Genomic DNA, 19,343 nt, shown 5'->3' on the forward strand with positions numbered 1-19,343 from the left:
GTTATCCCATAATTGGTTATGACCAGGTAACCGCTAAGGGACAAAAAGATAGATCGTTCTCAAGGAACCAGAGGTAAGAAAACTGCACCCTGTGTATATTACATGCATGATTGTTGTTGAGGCATGTTGATTGGTAAATGTGGACATTGATTGCATATTAAATGCTTAGCAGAGCTTGCTTACTTGTGTATGGCACTGATTATTTAGGGATGGCACTGGTCGCGTATTAAAGACCTGAGAGTCAGAAACGACATAAGCGTTATGAACGTAGGGCCTATAAAAGATTATATCTAATCGATATCAGCGTTGAATGACTCTAGGAGCATTAATGCTGGACCGACTCTAAGGTCGATGAAACTTATAAGTGCTTGACTAGTCTAGGACTAGTTACTCAGAGCCAGGGCCAAAGGCCTAGGTGACAGCTTGTCACATGGCTAGGGAGCGGAATCCCATGGTTATGACTCTATGGTCATGAGGTAGGTTATGTTGGTGACTAGTCATCAAGCACCTATCCTATTTAAGCTAGTGAAATGATCACTTATTTGTAAATCCCCAGTGACCCTATCGTCACATGGCTAGAGGGAACGGAACCCACCTTAGTGACTTTTGCGACTTTCACTCATCTGTTTTGGACTGAAAGTCCTGAATGATTATTATGATCATTGTTGATATTATATTCATGCTATATTGTGTTTTCTTGCTGGGCTTTGGCAGATGGGTGCTATGTGGTGCAGGTAAAGGGAAAGAAAAGCTCACCCAGCCTTGAGTGGATAGCTTAGATGGTGCTGTGTACATATGCGGCCGCTTGACCACCACGGCCAAGGAGTTCTCAGAGAAACTAGGGGGTTTACCCTATTTTTGCCGCTTAGGTCAGCGGGTTGTAAAATTTAAACAGTAATGACCATTTTGAGTGGTAAATAACTTGTAAATGTTTTTATGGGCCCATGAACAATTTTATGTTTTAAATCAAATATATCATTTCCTTTGGATTGGTTTTCCACCTTAGCTTGTTAATAATACCTAGAAGCACGTTTTTAACCAAAGAACTCGGGCAGCGAGTTAAATTTCCGGTTCACCGTAACTATTCAGGGGTAACCTGTAACATCCTACGTTTTTGGGTACCTTTAAACGACTCGGGTCGGGATTTTTCCCCCGGGTTAAGAATATTATTTTAAATAATATTATATTTTGTTTGTAAGTATTCCATGAGTTATTGCTAGCCAAAATATGAATTTTGTGATTTTAAAAGTCAAGATAAGACTTTCGGTCCTGGACCGACACAAAAACCCTGATCGGGTAAAAATCTCGGAAAATAAAACGAAAAATCATGGCAATTATATTTTGGGCATAAAATACATTCATAAAAGTTAAAGTTTGGTCAAAAATAATAAACCTAAAAGAAAATGGAAATTTTAAGGCATTTTGTGTTAAATGCCTAATTTTGCCGAAATGGGGAATTTTATTCCATGAACGGACCTTAGGTTAAATTTTATTATGTGATTAATTAAATTAAATGTGAGAGACATTTAATTTAATTAATTAATGTTATGTTTGGTAATTAAAACTTAATAAGAGTGAAAAATGTGTCAAAAGTCAATTTGGACTTTTCTTCTTATGAAACATTTATTAACCCTTTAAAAAAAAAATGAAATGATCATATATGGCAAAGGGTGGCCGGCCATGTGGTCTTTTAGAGTTGTGTGAACCCACTTTTATAAGATTTAAATCCCATTTAATTAAAGGTTAGGGATAAAAGCAAGTGGGTAAAACACTTGAGTGTTTTTAGGGTAAATTAGATAGTATATAACTCTTCCATCCCTCCCCAACCGACCACACCACTCTCTCACATTCAATCATCTGATTTTTGAAGACCTCTCAAAGTGTTCTCTCTATTTTTCAAGCCCAAGAACACCAAGGAAACTTTGAGGCTAAGTCTTGGTCTAGGAAGTATTTTCCCTAAGGTAAACTTTCACTAATCTAGGTTTTTGTAAAGTTTTAAGCATAGAGTTTCAAATAGCTAATTGACTATGTTGTTGGGGGAAGTTTGTTAGGGTTTTTGAAAGGTTTTGAAGGAGTCAAAGCTTATAGGAAGGTCCAAACCTTAAGCAAGAACACCAAAGAGGTAAAAAGTTTACTTTTGATGATTTTGTTGTAGGGTTTTTAGTTTTAAGCATTATTTTGTATATCTAATGCTTAAAGTTTCTTGTTGGTGATGTAATAAGGTTATGGTAGTTGTTTAATAATTTTTATGATGCATGTGTATTGATTTTTGAAAATGGGAACCAAAACCCCCAAGGGTTTTGTAGGATACCCTAAAACAAAACATGTTTTGAGCTGTGACTTCCAAGGGGTCAAGCAGCCACTGTATATTGTTTTTGTAAAATTAAATTGTACTGCTAAGTTGTTGAGATTGAGTACATAAAATTGAGCTTTTGAAACACTAAAAAATGTTTAGAAATGAGTAAGTTATGCTATTTCAAAGTTTAGGTAAAAAACTGTTTTTTCGTATTCTCATTTTCGGAACCAAGTTTGGACAGCCACTGTATAGGGCAAATGAACCCAGTTTTTTCTAAAATTTTGTGGACATATTTATGGCATAACCTATTAGTCCACTGTAAAATTTGGTAAGAAAATATTAAACGGTTTGAAAGTTATTAACTGTCAAAGTTTGGAAAAAAATAAGGACTTGAAAATAAGGTCATTTTTACCTCATTGTCGGAAAATGATTTCACCAATAAAAAATGCTCATTTTCACCTAAGATTTTACAAAGACCTAAATGGCATAACAAAAATGGAATTGGGAAATTTTGGTAACAATTGGGTTAGTAAATTTCAAGATATGAACTAACGAAGTATGTAGTTAAAAATGTGAAAAATAGGTTTTTCACACTTAGTGTAAAAATGATATTTTGGAACATAAGGTAAAAAGTAAAATTTTTTTTATTTCAAGATATAAAATGGTAAGTCTTGAAATCATATTTTCACTAAAATTTACCCTTTGAGTTTAAATGAATTATTTTTATTAAAGAGTTTTTATTCTTTCTAAAAATAAGAGATTTAATTTATTAATAGTTAATAAATTAAAAGAGGGTTTAAAACCCTATATTTTGAGAAAATAATTAAATGAATGATTTTTCTAGTAAGTAAAATTGATTAATTTCTTTTGGAAAATTAATTAGTCAAGATGAGAAATTTATAACGGTTTTCCTAATTAAGACAAATTAGGCAATTTTCTTAAAACGGTTTTTAGATATTAAAACCTTAAGAAAAATAAAAGGAAAATTTAAAGAGTTTATTTTCTTTAAAAATAATTAAGGAATTTATTTGTATTTTCTGGATATAATACCGGCTAAAATCTTACATATTTTAACCGACTAGTCGAAAGTGCGGGTTAATAGCGATACCTTGAAAGAGTAAGATTTTTAGCGGGTTGTGGGGAAATACCATTGTGATACCCCGAGCCTAGGTATCGAGACCTTAGGATAGGTCTCCCCGAGACTTAGGGTTTAGTCTCGAATATTTTGTATAACTTTCCTTAATAGGTTTAAAACCAAATAAGGATTATAAATCCTTACAAATGACTTTTATTAAAATGACCAAACTGCCCAAAATAATAATAATGAATTATTAGTGCCATAATTAATCCGAGTATACTGTATGGATAACTACAGTATTGGCTAAGCGTAACTGGACTGAACGTTGGAGGGTGAAAACTTGTTGAGCGCTAAGGACTCCAAGTAAGTCAACTTATATTGTATGGCTGCAACATGAAATGATTATTGTCTTGTATGTTAGTATAGGGATACATGCACATATATAGGCTGTCATAGAAAGTTGCTTAGAGACGTTAGTCTAGTGAGTGCTGATTTAGAAAATATGAACGGTAGAAGTCCGTCATATCCTAGACGGTTGATCCCCGTCACACTGCTTGATTTTATTTATGTCGGGTTCATTACCGCGACGAGTGGCCATGAGATGAGGATAAGCTGGTTAAACCTAGGGGCGCCAAGATAAATGGGACCTAGGGGCCCTCATGCTTACTTAATCATTGGACGGTTAGAATCCGAGCAAGTGCTCTGATAAGTTATTCCCGGATAGCAGCCGTGAATATTGGCCATTCCCTGAGAGTGCCTAGAGATACTAGGGGTTTCCAAGATAGAGTGAGGTTGAACACCCTAGGGGCAGCTGCTCACCAGCACCACTGATTAACATAGAAGTCTCCGTAAAACCGTGTAAATTGGATTACGCTCTTGGATAAGTAGCGATGCCCTAGGTAACACGATAGTTACCCTTGATGAGAATATTTATTGGCTAGATCTTAGTGTGGAGACTCGGTTCTCTTTTATAGATTAGCAATTATGTTGGAGGGCGCGTTACGTCTGAATTGTTGGAAATTGTCGAGCGTTGGTCTTGAATTATATGGTGATATAATATATCTGCTTGCTCTGGGATTTTCTGAGTGCAGGGATATAATTGTTGATAAGATATAGTTGTGATATAATATATCTGCTTGCTCTGGGATTTTCTGAGTGCAGGGATATATTTGTTGATAAGATATAGTTGTGATATAATATATCTGCTTGTTCTGGGATTTTCTGAGTGCAGGATTTTTTATCTAGATATGAATTAATTTATCCTTGGTTATCAGGCATGACCATAAGTTTGCCAGGACGCTTTAGCGTTCTTGAAATTGATTGTGTAGGGTCCGGATGGGTCCGGATCCCTATTTCTCTATCTGCTTTGTTTGAAAGTTGATCTTACTAAGCGTTTTCGCTTACCTAGTTGTTTCATGTTGTAGGTAAGGGCAAGGGCAGGGCAGAGCAGTGAGCGCTGGAGTCTTCCTTGCAAATGTACATGTGGACCGACCTTTTGGGAAGCCTTTTTATTTTTGGAAATGTTGTGTAATTTTCGTAAACTAGGCTCACTCTAATCTTTATAAAACATGTTTGTAACTAAATGTTAAGTATGGCCATACGAATTTTTAAAAAGTTTTTTTTTCTATGGGTTTTTGAGACATTTTGTTAAATGAAAACATTTATATTTCCGCATTATCGAGTCTTGAAAATCCGGGTCGTTACATAACCAGGGCATTACAATAGGCAATTTCCTCCTTCAAGAATCTAAGATCAGTTCTTTAGGAAGTGCTCCCGAGATTTCTATCCACAAAACCATATTGTGTCTAGGATGGATACTTGGCTACCAGATCTTATTCCAGATCAAGTGTAATGCCCCAAAATCCCTAATGAGGTTTAATGGTCGGATTAGTAGGCCAGAAGGGCCATAACTGATTTATTATGCCATTAAATGATTATATGCGTGATTATGTGAATTATATTATTATATGATGATAAATGCATGCATGTGGGTCCACTTTTCATTATAAGGGAATTTTGGTAATTTGGCCTATTGAGGGCATAATTGTATATTTTCATGCATGTTGGTGAATTATGAAAGAGGCCACATTATAATGTTGATTTGTTTGAGCTATTCGGCATGAGACGATCTTTTAATGCAAGTTAGCAGTTTAGTCATAGCGAGGTTAATTTTAGGGCTCGGGGTGAGTCTCGGGGTAATTTGATGATTAGTGGAATGTCGGGAATTAAAGGGTAATGTGATATAATTTAATAGCATTTGAGAATATTGAGAATAACGAGAATTTGAGGACGTTAATTATGATTAACGGGATTAGAGGAGAAATGACGATTTTTCCCTTGGTGGCCTTAAGAAGGAATTTAATGACCTATGGGTATTTTAGTCTTTTCACCTAAGGTTATATGTATCAACTAGAAGGCTGTGGAAGGGCTTAAGCTGAACCAAAATAGATCATTGTTTCTTATTCTCCCAATCATCATTTCTTCCTCTTTTCTCTTTGAATTTTGAGCTCTATTTGAGGAATCAAGCTAGGGAATCAAGCCTTGAGGGTCTAGGGTTGTGTTTCGCCATTGAAGAGGGTTCCATATTGAGCTTGAGGTAAGATTCTAACCATATAAATTGTAACGCCCTAAACTCCAAGGACCATTACAGTGTACATTTTAAACAGTGCTAAACTCGCTAATCGAGTCATTGGGCCATAATCGTGTAACTAAGTATGATTAGCAGTTTAGGGATTAAAAATTTCGGTTAAGATATAACGTTTTACTAAAACGTTTACCATATAAATTAGGATCCCAAAATATAATTTAAAGGTTTATTACAACAAAATATTTACAACTAGCCGACCTAAGCGGTAAAATAGGGTTTTAACCCTAGTTCCCCTTTCAACCCTCGGCCGTGGCGGTCGAGCAGCCGCATATGTAGACATCGTCACCTAAGCCCTCCAACTCAAGGATGGTCCAACTTTCTTTTGCTTTTATTTGCACCACATAGCACCCATGAGCCGAAGCCCAGCAAGAAAACTCAATATGCTCATGATTAGTAATAACATGTCATCAAATCATAATGTGCATGCCTAGCAATAGTAGCCTTAATCATGCATGCAAGCCAGTACAAATAAATGTTTGTGGAGTCCTGCGCTCTGAGTAGATGACTAGTTAGCCTCTCACTCTGAGGTAGATGGCTAGTAAGTCAATCTTGGTCAGATGACTAATAAGTCAATCTTGGTCAGATGACTAGTAAGTCAATCTCGGTCAGATGACTAGTAAGTCAATCTTTGTCAGATGACTAGTAAGTCAATCTCAGTCAGATGACTAGTAAGTCAATCTTTGTCAGATGACTAGTAAGGCAATCTCTATCAGATGACTAGTAAGTCAATCTCTGAGGTCTCATACCCTCCTAGCCATGTGACCTATAGGACACCTTAGTCTTTCCGACTCTGGCTCTAAGTAACTAGCCCTTAGACTAGACAAGCGCTTTTAGTTTTCATTGAACTTAGGGTCGGTCTGGCATTAATGCTCATGTTGAGTCATTCAATGCAGATGTCGATTAGATCTAATATTTTTTATCAGCTCTACGTTCATGACGCTTGTGCCGCTTCTAACTCTTGGGTCAATAACACACAACCATTGCTCAGTATTACTGTTGAACTTGACTAGTAAGTCACAGCTTCACAGCCAGTCTTGACACCATTGCCGATCCTGACTAGTAAGTCAGTGCCATGCATAAGTAAGCAATGCTACCAGGCATATATCATATGTAAAATATCCGAATGTAGGGCATTCAACATGCTTACTTAACAATTGCTAGCATAATTATGATCATGCACAAACACAGAGACTCAAGCTTTGATCAATCTTACATTTAACATTCATGGCATGCCCTAACCACATATTTCTTGTGCATCACATGCATCACATACTGGGTGCAGTTTTCTTACCTCTAGTTCGAGCGAGAAATAACAATTGAGAACGATCGATCCTTTAATCCCTTAGCGGTCACCTAGTGATAACCAAATACAACCTCCAATTAATGAAATCGACAATAATAGGGTCTTGACCTACACCTCACTCCCAGGACCCTAAATTGTACCCAAACGGTGAGTAAATTCGATCTCGAGCCTTAGGAATGGAAGCCCCGAGCCAAAAACCCTTAAAAACACCCAAAATATGTATCTGAGAAAACAGGGTAGTGCTATAGCGCTGCCCCCCTAGCGCCCCAGTGCTACAACCAGAGGCATTTTTCCCTACACTACACAAAATACCCCTTTTCATAACATATGAATATAATACTATTGAAAAAGTATTATGATACATCAAATAATAAAATAATAGGTGGCAAAGAAAAAAAATTGGCAGTACAAAAATTTTGGAGCCCGCGTATTCCTTGTAAAGTTATCTTCTACCTTTTACTTTTTTATTTTCCTCTACTTTTTTATTTCCAAACCTCTAAACAATTTTCTATCGCCTACAATCATCAACTGTGTTTCCAAGGAAAAAATATCTCGTTCGACTCCTACGATCATTGACGATGTTTTCGATCGCCTACGGTGTCTCCGAAGTCAGCCCACTGCTCTGTCTACAATGGTCGGCTCTTTGGCGTTTCCATTCGTTCGGCTCCATCTTCGATGGTTCTGATCACGCACTCACACCTCTCGGCTTCTCCTCATCAATCCTCGAACACGTTAAGGTTCAAGAACTGTGGTTTTGGTGCTTTAATTTTAGGGGAGCATTCTATCAAAGTTAAAGGTGTATTGAGTATTCATATCTATCCTCATTCTTTTCTCTAGCCAAAAACAATTTGCCCGATAGCTTCTCCATCGCACAATTCAATGTCCATCTCCATCATAGTGATATTCATGCCTATTTTTGGTTTGGCCTATATGTACTTAATGATTCTTGTATTTTCTTGAGATGATTACCTCACAGCAGAAGCAGTTGCACTGAGACGAGGCATCCTCCTTTCGACGCTGAAATTTTCCTTGCGACATTGGCATGACCCCGTCAGTGGCTTGAGGTTTGAGATTCTAGACTGCTTTATCCTTGATGGCTGAGGTATTTTTATATGAATGATGATGATTTATTTACCCAATAATCTGTTGCTTTTTTGATTGATTATTACTCCCAAGTTTTGATTTATTTTTTGAACATTTAAGCTTGATTTTTGGGCATTTTAGCATTTCAGCTAAATTTTTGCGCATTTTGTTGTGTTTCATTTGCAAATTACTCAATTGATAACTAATATTGTCTTGTTTTTTTGGGCTCCTTCAAAAGGTGATTTGAGAGACTTTGTGGATTAGGTGGTGGCTTGGAAGAGCATTATATTTGGACTCCTTTAAGAGATATATTGTCTTAATTTTTCTATTTAATTCAATTGTATATTTATGTGATTGTATATATGTGTTTTGTTCATAAATTAAATAAATTTTGTTCAATATTGTGTTTGTATCCCCATATTGGTTTAAGAATTAATGAATAGCTCCTATAATGTTTTATTTTGGTGTAGAATATCTAAATTTCTTCTGTAAAAAATGGATGATATAGTGTTGAAAATTATCAATACATAAAAGGGAGAGGATCTCTTATGTTGAAATGCTATGTTCATAAATCATTAGATATGCTTGGTGCATTCGATGTAGTTTTAATTGTGGATTTGATATTCAAGTTTGTGTTTTGTTAAGGTTGATATATTTTGGCTATAATTATTCTTTTAATTTGAATGCATATAGTTATACTTTTAAAGATTACCGTTATTCCTTTTATTTTTTTGTGACAAAAAGGATAAAGATATTTTAAGTGTAGAAAAGGAAACAACATTAAATTTGCTTCTAGTTGCTCTTGGTTTTGAGTTTTGAAGAATTGAGATTTAAATATGATGTTGATCAATATATTCTCAGTTTTTTTTTTTGTATGCAAATATTGATGATTATTTATTTTATTAATTTTTATGTTGATACTTGAATGATAGTCTCGTATTGTAAAACTTGTAGCTAATTAAATTCTCTTCAATTCTATTCTCATAATTATACATATATGTATATAAATATAATGAAAGAGAGAAAGTTAAGCAAGAGCTAGCTAGTTTTAAGCATGTGTATATGCAAAGCCGAAAAGAGTATTTACTTCTTCATAAAGTGTTCTCTTTTCTTTTGTTTTTCAATCAACTTTGTGCTTGGTATCCATCTTTTCTTGTAATGGTAAATGCATTTTTGTCTTTGTCAGGGTATTGTTCTTTTTGTGTGTATGGTGCTATTCACTGGATCTGTATTTGCTCTTGGTGGAATTATCTCAGCAAAGCCTTTAGATGATTTGTCATACAAGGGGTTGACTGGTGAGCAGAAAGGATTTAGATCTCTGTATGCATCATCTGTTTATATTGGCTGGGCTATGGCTTCCGCAATTGCTTTGGTGGTTACCAGTGTACTGCCAATTGTTTCGTGGTTTGCAACATACAGATTTTCCTTGTCTTCTGCAGTGTGTGTTGGAATATTCACAGGAAAATATATAATATGATATCATATAAATTCATTTCCTTTAAAATAAAACATGCTATAAGCCAAGTTCTTGAGGTTTTTATATATATTTATTTTTAATTGCATTTTTGAAGTATGCTATTAATTTCTGGTTTTGTTGTAGTTGTACTTGTGGCATTTTCTGGTGTGTCCTATTTGGAGGTTATAAAGTCTAGATTTGATGAAGTTCCAACAAAGGTTGATTTCCTTGCTACTTTGCTTCCTTTGATCTGCATTCCAGTTCTACTGTCTCTTTCTTGTGGATTTTACAAATGGTTAGCAAACTTGTTCTGCTTTTTGTATCTGTAGTTTTCAGTTAAATTTTGCTGCTTTTAGACATTTGACATTATGAAAATAATTATTTTTCCATGGAAATTGTTTTAATATACTTTTAGGAAAGATGATAATTGGAGACTCTCTCGAGTGGTATATATATTTGTTACTCTTGGTCTTCTTCTTCTGCTTGGTGCAATATCGGTTGTTACAGTAGTAGTTAAACCTTGAACAGTGAGAAATAAGATACAAACCCTCCTTATTTTCCTTGGTTTTTGGTGTTTACCTTTTTAAAGAAGTCTTTTTTGATTTTGCGACAGATTAGTGTGGCATTTCTTTTGGTTCTTCTGATGATTGTACTAGCAATTAGTGCTATCCACCATTGGGCATCAAATAATTTCTATTTGACAAGGACTCGAACATTCTTTGTTTGTTTCCTTGCTTTCCTTTTGGCTCTGGCAACATTCATTGTTGGATGGTTTGGAGGTAAAAACTAGTTTTGTCATCTATTTTTGTTTTCTGGGTTTTGCAAGGATATTGCATAAATTACATTTTGCTTGTTTTTGCTAAACATGCTGATATCGCTGTTGTTTCAGAGAAACCATTTGTGGGAGTGTCTATTGGTTACTTTTCTTTCTTGTTTCTTCTTGCTGGGAGGGCATTGACTGTAAGCTGCTTTTGTATTTTTATATAATGTTTTAAATGTCATTACTTTGGGTTCATTTCTTTTTTCTTTTTGCTCCATTTTCTTTGTTTCTTTGCAAGTTCTTCTTTCAGCACCTGTAACCCCCTGGTTACCCCAGAACAGTTACGGTGAACGATGGACCGGAAATTTGACCCACTACCCGAGTCCTTTGGTAAAAAACGTGCTCTAAGTATAATTAACAGGTTAAGGTGGAAAATTAATAAAAAGGGAATGGATATCTTTTATTACAAACCACTCTGTAGAGCTAATCAAAACATTTACAAGTTGTTCTCAGTACAAAATGGTCATTACTGTTTCAAATTTACAATCCCGCCGACCTAAGCGGCAAAAATAGGGTAAACCCCTAGTTCCTCTGAGAACGCCTTGGCCGTGGTGGTCAAGCGGCCGCATATGTACACATCACCACCTAAGCTCTCCACTCAAGGCTGGGTGAGCTTTTCTTTCCCTTTACCTGCACCACATAGCACCCATGAGCCAAGGCCCAACAAGAAAAGCATAATAAAGCATGATATAATATCAACAATGATCGTAATAATCATTCAGGACCATCAGTCCAAACAAATAGGTGACAGTCGCAACAGTCACTAATATGGGGACAGCACCCTTTAGCCATGTGGTGATAGGATCACCAGGGCTTAACAGATAAGTGAGCATCTCACTAGCTTTAACAGGGTAGGTGCATGGTGATTAGTCACCAACATAACCTTCCTCATGACTCTAGAGTCATAACTATGGAACAGCGTTCCCTAGCCATGTGACAAGCAGTCACTGGGGCCATATGCCCTGGCTCTGTATAACTAGTCTCAGACTAGCCGAGCGCTTATTATTTTTCATCGACCCTAGGGTCGGTCCAGTGTTAATGCCTTAGAGCCATTCAACACTGATGTCGATTAGATCCAATCTTCATTCGGCCCTGCGTTCAGAACGCTCATGCTGTTTCTGACTCTTAGGTCAGTATCCCTGACTAGTCAGTGCCATATACAAGTAATCCACATTCACTAGCATTTAATATGCAATCCATGTCCACATTTATCAACCAACATGCCTCAGTACAATCATGCATGTCACGTATACACAGGGTGCAGTTTTCTTACCTCAGGTTCGAGCGAGAAGTATAATAAGGACGACCCCTGAGAACGATCGATCTTTTAGTTCCTTAGCGGTTACCTAATCACAACCAATGATAACCTCCATTAATGAGAATCCACATAAATAGGGTCTTACCTAAGCACCACTCTCGAGACCTCGAAACATGCCCACACGGTGAGTAAATTCAATCCCGGGCCTTAAGGATTGAAACCCCAAGTCAAAAACCCTTAAAAGCACTCAAAACAGGACTTAGAAGGAACAGGGTAGCGCTACAGCGCTCAACCCCTAGCGCCCCAACGCTATACTCAGAACCACCAATATGCCAAAAAGCCTCCTGAGGAGCGCTGTAGCGCCCTAGCGTGGGCGCTATAGCGCTACCTCCAGACCAGCACTGCCCTGAACCGACCTTCTTCAACTCCTTCGATTCTAACCTGATTCCCATGCTTCCAAATCCCATCCTTGATGCCAAATGAACCCAAAACCATCCTAACACACCCCAAACATCACAAGTGTAACGCCCTGGTTACCCCAGAACAGTTACGGTGAATGGTGAACGGTGAACCGGAAATTTGACTCATTGCCTGAGTCCTTTGGTTAAAAACGTGATCTAAGTGTTATTAACAGATTAAGGTGAAAACCAGTAAAAAGGAAAGGATATGTTTTATTGATACATAAAACTGTTCATGGGCCCACAAGAACATTTACAAGCTATTTACAACTCAAAAAGGTCATTACTGTTCCAAAATTTAAACCTTGCCGACCTAAGCGGCAAAAATAGGGTAAACCCCTAGTCCCAATGAGAACTCTTTGGCCGTGGTGGTCAAGCGGCCGCATATGTACACATCACCATCAAAGCTCTCCACTCAAGGCTAGGTGAGCTTTTCTTTTCCTTTACCTGCACCACATAGCACCCATGAGCCAAAGCCCAGCAAGAAAGCATAACATTATATGTAAACATCATCAAATCATTATCATTATAATCACACTAAGCTCAAAGATTTCAAACAAATGAGTGAATATCACTTGAGGTTCCGATAAACCATACTGAGTGACTGACAAGCAGATCACTAGTTCAAATGGAAGAGTGGCTGCTAGGTAAGCCACTAGCCTTCAACAGGTTTTGGTAAACCATACTGAGTGACTGACAAGCAAGTCACTAATTCAAGTGGAAGAGTGGCTGCTAGGTAAGCCACTAGCCTTCAAGCGCTTATACTGTTCATCGAACTTGAGGTTCGGTCCGGCATTAATGCTCTTTGAGTCATTCAATGCAGATAATCGATTAGATTTAATCTTTGTTGGCTTGCGTTAACACGCTAAGGCCGTTCTGACTAATGAGTCAGTGCAACATGACCAGTGCCCAGTACCACTGCCGAACCTGACTAATAAGTCACAGCTTCACAGTTGATACTAGCACCTTTGCTAAATCTGACTAATGAGTCAGTACCGTGCACATGTGAGCAACATTTGCTAAGTATTCCATAATCAATTCATATCCACATTTATTCAACCAACATGCCTCATGAATAACCATGCATGTTACATTTGGGGTGCAGTTTTCTTACCTTTGATTCGAGCTAGAATAAACAAAAGAACGACCCTTGAGAACGGTTTAGCTTTTAGTCCTTTAGCGGTTACCTAATCATAACACATATAGGATACCGTCAATAATCATGATAATCAAGGGTTCTCAAATCATTATCTAGCCTCCAAGAGATCAATCCAAACTAATCCAAGTAGTAAGGACACTCCCAAGGCCTAAAACTAGGTTCCCGGGGTCAAAACGAGCAACACGGGGCGAAAATAGGGCAAGGGTTGTGGCCCTAGCACCTTGGGCCGCGGCCCCCAGGGTTCTCTGAGGCAAGGGCCGTGGTACCCTCCATCAAGGGCCGTAGTGCCCAGCAGGCGCAAAAGCCTCACCTGCTTCTTCAAGGTAGGGCCACGACGCCCCAAGAACAGAGTCGCGACCCTTCACCCTGGGCCATTCCCAACCGCGTTTTTAACACTCCAAAGCCTCCAAAATCATACCTAAACATTCCCCAATCATCAAAACAAAGTTCCCAAGCTTCCCCATGCATCAAAACCCTCAAAACCCAAGGTTCAAACGAATCGAAAACTCAACAATTCACAAAGTCCAATTCAAAGCTTAGAAACTCTAAAAACTCAAAACTTTAAACTTAGATTACCTTCGATTAGGTTGTTTTCTGTCAAATCCTTCGGTCAAGAAGCTTCTAATCTTTCCTAGGATTGCTATGCCTCGATCCTCACTTGATTCTGACTCCTAGAACTCAAGATTTCGTCAAATATGCTCCGGGTGGCGAAAATGAACTAACGAAGGGGAACGGGAGGTTTTCTATCGTATGTTCTATCTGATAAGCTACTTCAACCTTAGGTAACCTCAAATAAAACCTAATGCTCGGGGTCCCGAAAACACCCCCGGGGACATTATAGTCAAAACCTCCATAATTTCACCCTGATCTCAAATATTCCCAATTTATCATCAAATAAACATTTCTATTACCCCAAAATTGACCCCGTTATGACAAAACCACTAATCCACTAAAAATGACCGTCTCATGCCGAATAGCTCAAATATATCTCCATAATAATGGAATCTCATTCACAAATTACATCATGCACCCAAATACACAAATTACCCTCAATGGGCCAAATTATCAAAACAGCATCATATATCAAATGTGGACCCACATGCATGCATATATCATTATATCATAATATAATTCACATAAAAACGCATAAAATCATTTAGTGGCATAATTAAACAATTACGACCCTCCCGCCCTACTAAACCGCCACTAAACCATATCGGAGAATTCAGGGCAGTACAACAAGCATGGGACCCCTAGCCAAAACTCCCAACAAAACCAAGAATTCACCCTAGAAATCTCAGCTGCAAAACCAAACCAAAACAGGGCAAACCAGAGAAATCTATGGTTAGAAACTTACCCAAAGCTCAGCTTATGATGCTCTTCAATGGTGGAACACACTCCTAAACTCCCAAGGCTTGCTTCCCAAGCTTGAATCCTCAAAATTGGTTCAAAATCACAAAGAAAGGTGAAGAGAAGAAGGTACGGGAGAACTCTTAAACATGCTATGTTTTTCACTATCTTCTTTCAGCCAACACCAAGTATATCTATCCTAGGGGTGAAATGTCCATTTTACCCCTAGGTCAATTAATAGTTTCTAAAGACTCCCAAGGGCATATTTAGTACTTTTCTCCTATCTCGTTTATCAAAATTAACGCTCTCTAATTCCCGCTAATCTCAAACACCAATAATTCACATCCCGTTACCCTTTAATACCCGGTAATGCCCTAATCATTAAAATCACCCCGAGACTCAACCCAAGCCCCAGTCTTAAACCTGTTGTGACTAAACCGCTAATCAATAATCCAAGATCGTCTCATGTTGAATAGCTCAAACCAACCCACATTATAATGTGGTCTCAACACATATCATCGACAGGCATACAATTATACACTTATACCCTCAACAGGCCAAATTACCATCACACCCCTGTAATTAAAATGTGGACCCACATGCATGCATTTAACATCATATTATAATATAATTCAGATATACATGCATAATAGCATTTAATGGCATAATTAAGCAAGTATGGCCCTCCTGGCCTACTAATCCCGCCATTAAACCACATTGGAGAATTCGGGGCATTACAACTATCCCCTCCTTTCAGAAATGTCGTCCTCGAAATTTACCTGAACAGCTCGGGATACTGATTCTGCATGTCTGACTCCAACTCCCAGGTCGCTTCCTTGACCTTGCTGTTCCTCCACAATACCTTAACCAAAGGTATCATCTTATTCCTGAGGACCTTATCTTTTCTGTCAAGTATCTGGACAGTCTGTTCCTCATAGGAGAGATCTGCCTCAAGCTCCAGATCATCATAGCTCAAAATATTATTAACATCATGCACATACCTCTGAAGAGCTGAAACATGAAATACATTATGCACGACAGACAACATAGGAGGCAAAGCCAACCTATAAGCCACCTGACCAATCCTCTCCAGGATCTCAAATGGACCTACATACCTGGGGCTCAGCTTGCTTTTCTTCCCAAACCTTCTCACCCCTTTCCATGGCGAGAATCTAAGGAAGACATAGTCTCCTACCTGGAACTCCACGTTCCTACGTTTGGGATCTGCATAGCTCTTCTGTCTACTCTGAGAAGTAAGCATTCTAGCTCTAATCTTCTCTATGGCCTCATTGGTCCTTTGAACTGCCTCAGGACCTAAGTATCTCCTCTCACCTGTCTCATCCCAATGAATGGGAGATCTGCATTTCCTACCATACAACATCTCATAAGGTGCAACCCCAATGGTAGACTGATAACTGTTATTGTAGGAGAACTCTATCAAAGGCAGATACTTACTCCAAGATCCACCAAAATCCAGCACACATGCTCTCAGCATGTCTTCCAAAATCTGGATCGTCCTCTCAGATTGCCCATCTGTCTGAGGATGATAAGCGGTACTGAACTTTAACTGTGTCCCCATGGCCTTTTGCAAACTCCCCCAGAACTTGGAAGTAAAAGTAGGGTCCCGATCTGACACGATCAACCTAGGCGCACCATGGAGCCGCACGATCTCTCTCACATAGAGATCTGCATACTGGTCAACTGTATAAGTAGTCCTTACTGGCAGAAAGTGAGCTGACTTGGTGTAGCGATCCACTATCACCCAAATAGAATCATGCTGACCAACAGTCCTGGGTAAGCCCACCACAAAATCCATTGTGATGTCTTCCCACTTCCACTCTGGGATATCCAGAGGCTGCAATAGCCCTGCTGGCCTTTGATGCTCAGCCTTGACCTGTTGACATGTCAAGCACTTAGCCACATACTCTACTACATCTCTCTTCATCCCTGGCCACCAATACAACGATCTCACATCCTGGTACATCTTCGTGGTGCCTGGATGCAAAGAGTAAGGTGTAGTATGAGATTCATCTAGAATCTCTCGTCTCACTGCAGTTTCTAACGGAACACATATCCGCCCTTGTATCTCAACAAACCTAGCTTAGACACTGAATAATCTCTGGACACTCCAGCCAGAACATCCTCTCTAATTTTGATCAGCTGTGGATCACTCAGCTGACCCTCCTTAATTCTCTCTAACAGCGTAGACTGTAGCGTAATGTTAGCCAACTGGCCCACCAACAACTTTATACCAGCTCTGGTCATATCATCAACTAATTCCCTGGCTATCAGCCTCATACCATGAATCTGTTCCGGACCCTTCCGGCTTAAAGCATTAGCTACCACGTTGGATTTTTTTGGATGATACAGGATCTCACAATCATAATCTTTTACTAATTCCAGCCAACGCCTTTGCCTCATATTCAAGTCTTTCTGGGTGAAGAAGTATTTCAGGCTCTTGTGGTCTGTATAAATCTCACACTTCTCTCCATAGAGATAGTGCCTCCATATCTTCAGAGCAAAGACCACAGCTGCTAACTCTAAATCATGAGTAGGATACCTCTTTTCATACTCCTTCAACTAACGAGAAGCATAGGCAATTACCTTTTCTGACTGCATCAAAACACAGCCCAAACCCTGATGAGAAGCATCGCAGTAAATCACAAACTTCTCCTCATATGTTGGAAGACTCAGAATCGGAGCTGTAATCAACCTCTGCTTCAATTCCTGGAAGCTGTTCTCACATTTATCTGACCACACAAATTTATGACTCTTGCGTGTCAGCTCAGTCAATGCACTAGCTATCTTTGAGAACCCTTCCACAAAACATCTATAATACCCTGCCAATCCAATAAAACTTCTAACCTCAGAAGCATTCTTTGGCCTTGGCCAATCTCTAACCGCTTCAATCTTTGCTGGATCCACTTTAATCCCCTCCGTACTGACAATATGTCCAAGAAAAGATACCCGAGACAACCAGAACGAAGGTCGATCTTAGAGAATACCTTCTTGCCTTGCAACTGATCGAACAGATCATCTATCCTTGGCAAAGGATACTTATTCTTAATTTTCAGCTTATTCAGTTCCCTGTAATCAATACACATTCTCAGAGAACCATCTTTCTACTTTACAAACAGAACTGGCACACCCCAAGGTGAAAAGCTAGGTCTGATAAAACCTAAGTCTAACAGCTCTTGCAACTGTACTTTTAAATCTTTCAACTCAGCTGGGGCCATTCTGTAAGGCGTTCTAGACACTGGCTCCGTCCCTGGTGCCAGTTCTATAACGAACTCAATTTCTCTGTGTGGTGGCAACCCAAGCAAATCTTCTGGAAACACATCCAGAAACTCACAAACTAACTTGGTATCCTCTGGTCTCGCTGGCACGACCTGGGTGGTATCAACCACACTGGCTAAGAATCCAATGCAACCTCCTTGCAATAAATCCCTAGCCCTCAATGTAGAAATCATAGGAATACGAGGTCCATGCACAGCACCAACAAACACAAAAGGATCCTCACCTTCAGGCTCAAAGGTGACCATTTTCCTTCTGCAATTAATAGTAGCCCCATACTTTGCCAACTAGTCCATACCCAGTATCATATCAAAGTCAGTCATAACCAACTCTATTAAATCCACTGACAACTCTCTGCCTTCCACTATCACTGGCAAAGATCTGACCCACCTCCTGGATACCATTAACTCTCCAGTGGGTAACAAGGTACCAAACCCCACAGCATAAAAATCACAAGGCCTACACAGTCTATCAATAACACTACTAGCAACAAAAGAATGTGTAGCACCAGAATCAATCAACACATTATAAGGGGTTCCAGGACTAAGAAGCTGGCCTGTAACAACTGAGGGGGAAGCCTCAGCTTCTGCTTGAGTCAACGCGAACACTCGAGCTGGGGCCGAGCCGTCCGCCTTCCTGGGTTCTTCCTTTCTTGCCTTGGGCAATCTTTTTAAGATGACCTACTGCTCCACATGAGAAGCAGGCCTTTGCCCTACATTCTCCCAAGTGATGCCTCTTGCATCTGGGGCACTCAGGAAAAAGACTTCCAGGCTTCACTGCCTCCTGGACGACCCATAGAAATACTACGGGGCCGCCTATCAGGTCCTGGAACTGGGAAGGTGTCATGAACCTCCTCTTCTGATCACTGGGGCCAACACCCCTACCTGAACCCACAAATGGAGGACCCGGCCTCCTAAAATCCCTTCTGGCTACATTGTCACGCTAGATTTTGATCTCTGCACTCTCAGCTGTGAGTGCCTTCTCCACCACCTGTGCATAAGTAGTAACTCCTGCCACAATGGTGATACGTACATCTCGGGCTAATCTGGGCTGTAGCCTTTGCAAGAATCTCTCTCTCCTGGTCCCATCAGTGGGCACCAGCTCCTTGGTAAACTTTGCCAAACGATCGAGTTTCAAGGCA

The 19,343-nt window shown here is 39.1% G+C and overlaps 1 protein-coding gene across 1 annotated transcript in view; it reads left to right on the forward strand.

Moving 5' to 3' along the window:
- The window catches only part of LOC133791427 (uncharacterized), a 31,865-nt gene extending 20,923 nt beyond the window's left edge, over window positions 1-10,942 (forward strand). The window contains 6 exon segments of the mRNA XM_062229357.1: window positions 9,594-9,849; window positions 10,008-10,158; window positions 10,279-10,369; window positions 10,477-10,642; window positions 10,753-10,823; window positions 10,922-10,942. Of these exon segments, the coding sequence (XP_062085341.1) occupies window positions 9,594-9,849; window positions 10,008-10,158; window positions 10,279-10,369; window positions 10,477-10,642; window positions 10,753-10,823; window positions 10,922-10,942 (756 nt within the window).
- The last annotated feature ends 8,401 nt before the right edge of the window (window positions 10,943-19,343 follow it).

This window comes from Humulus lupulus, chromosome 7 (genome assembly GCF_963169125.1).
Source record: "Humulus lupulus chromosome 7, drHumLupu1.1, whole genome shotgun sequence".
NCBI lineage: Eukaryota > Viridiplantae > Streptophyta > Magnoliopsida > Rosales > Cannabaceae > Humulus > Humulus lupulus.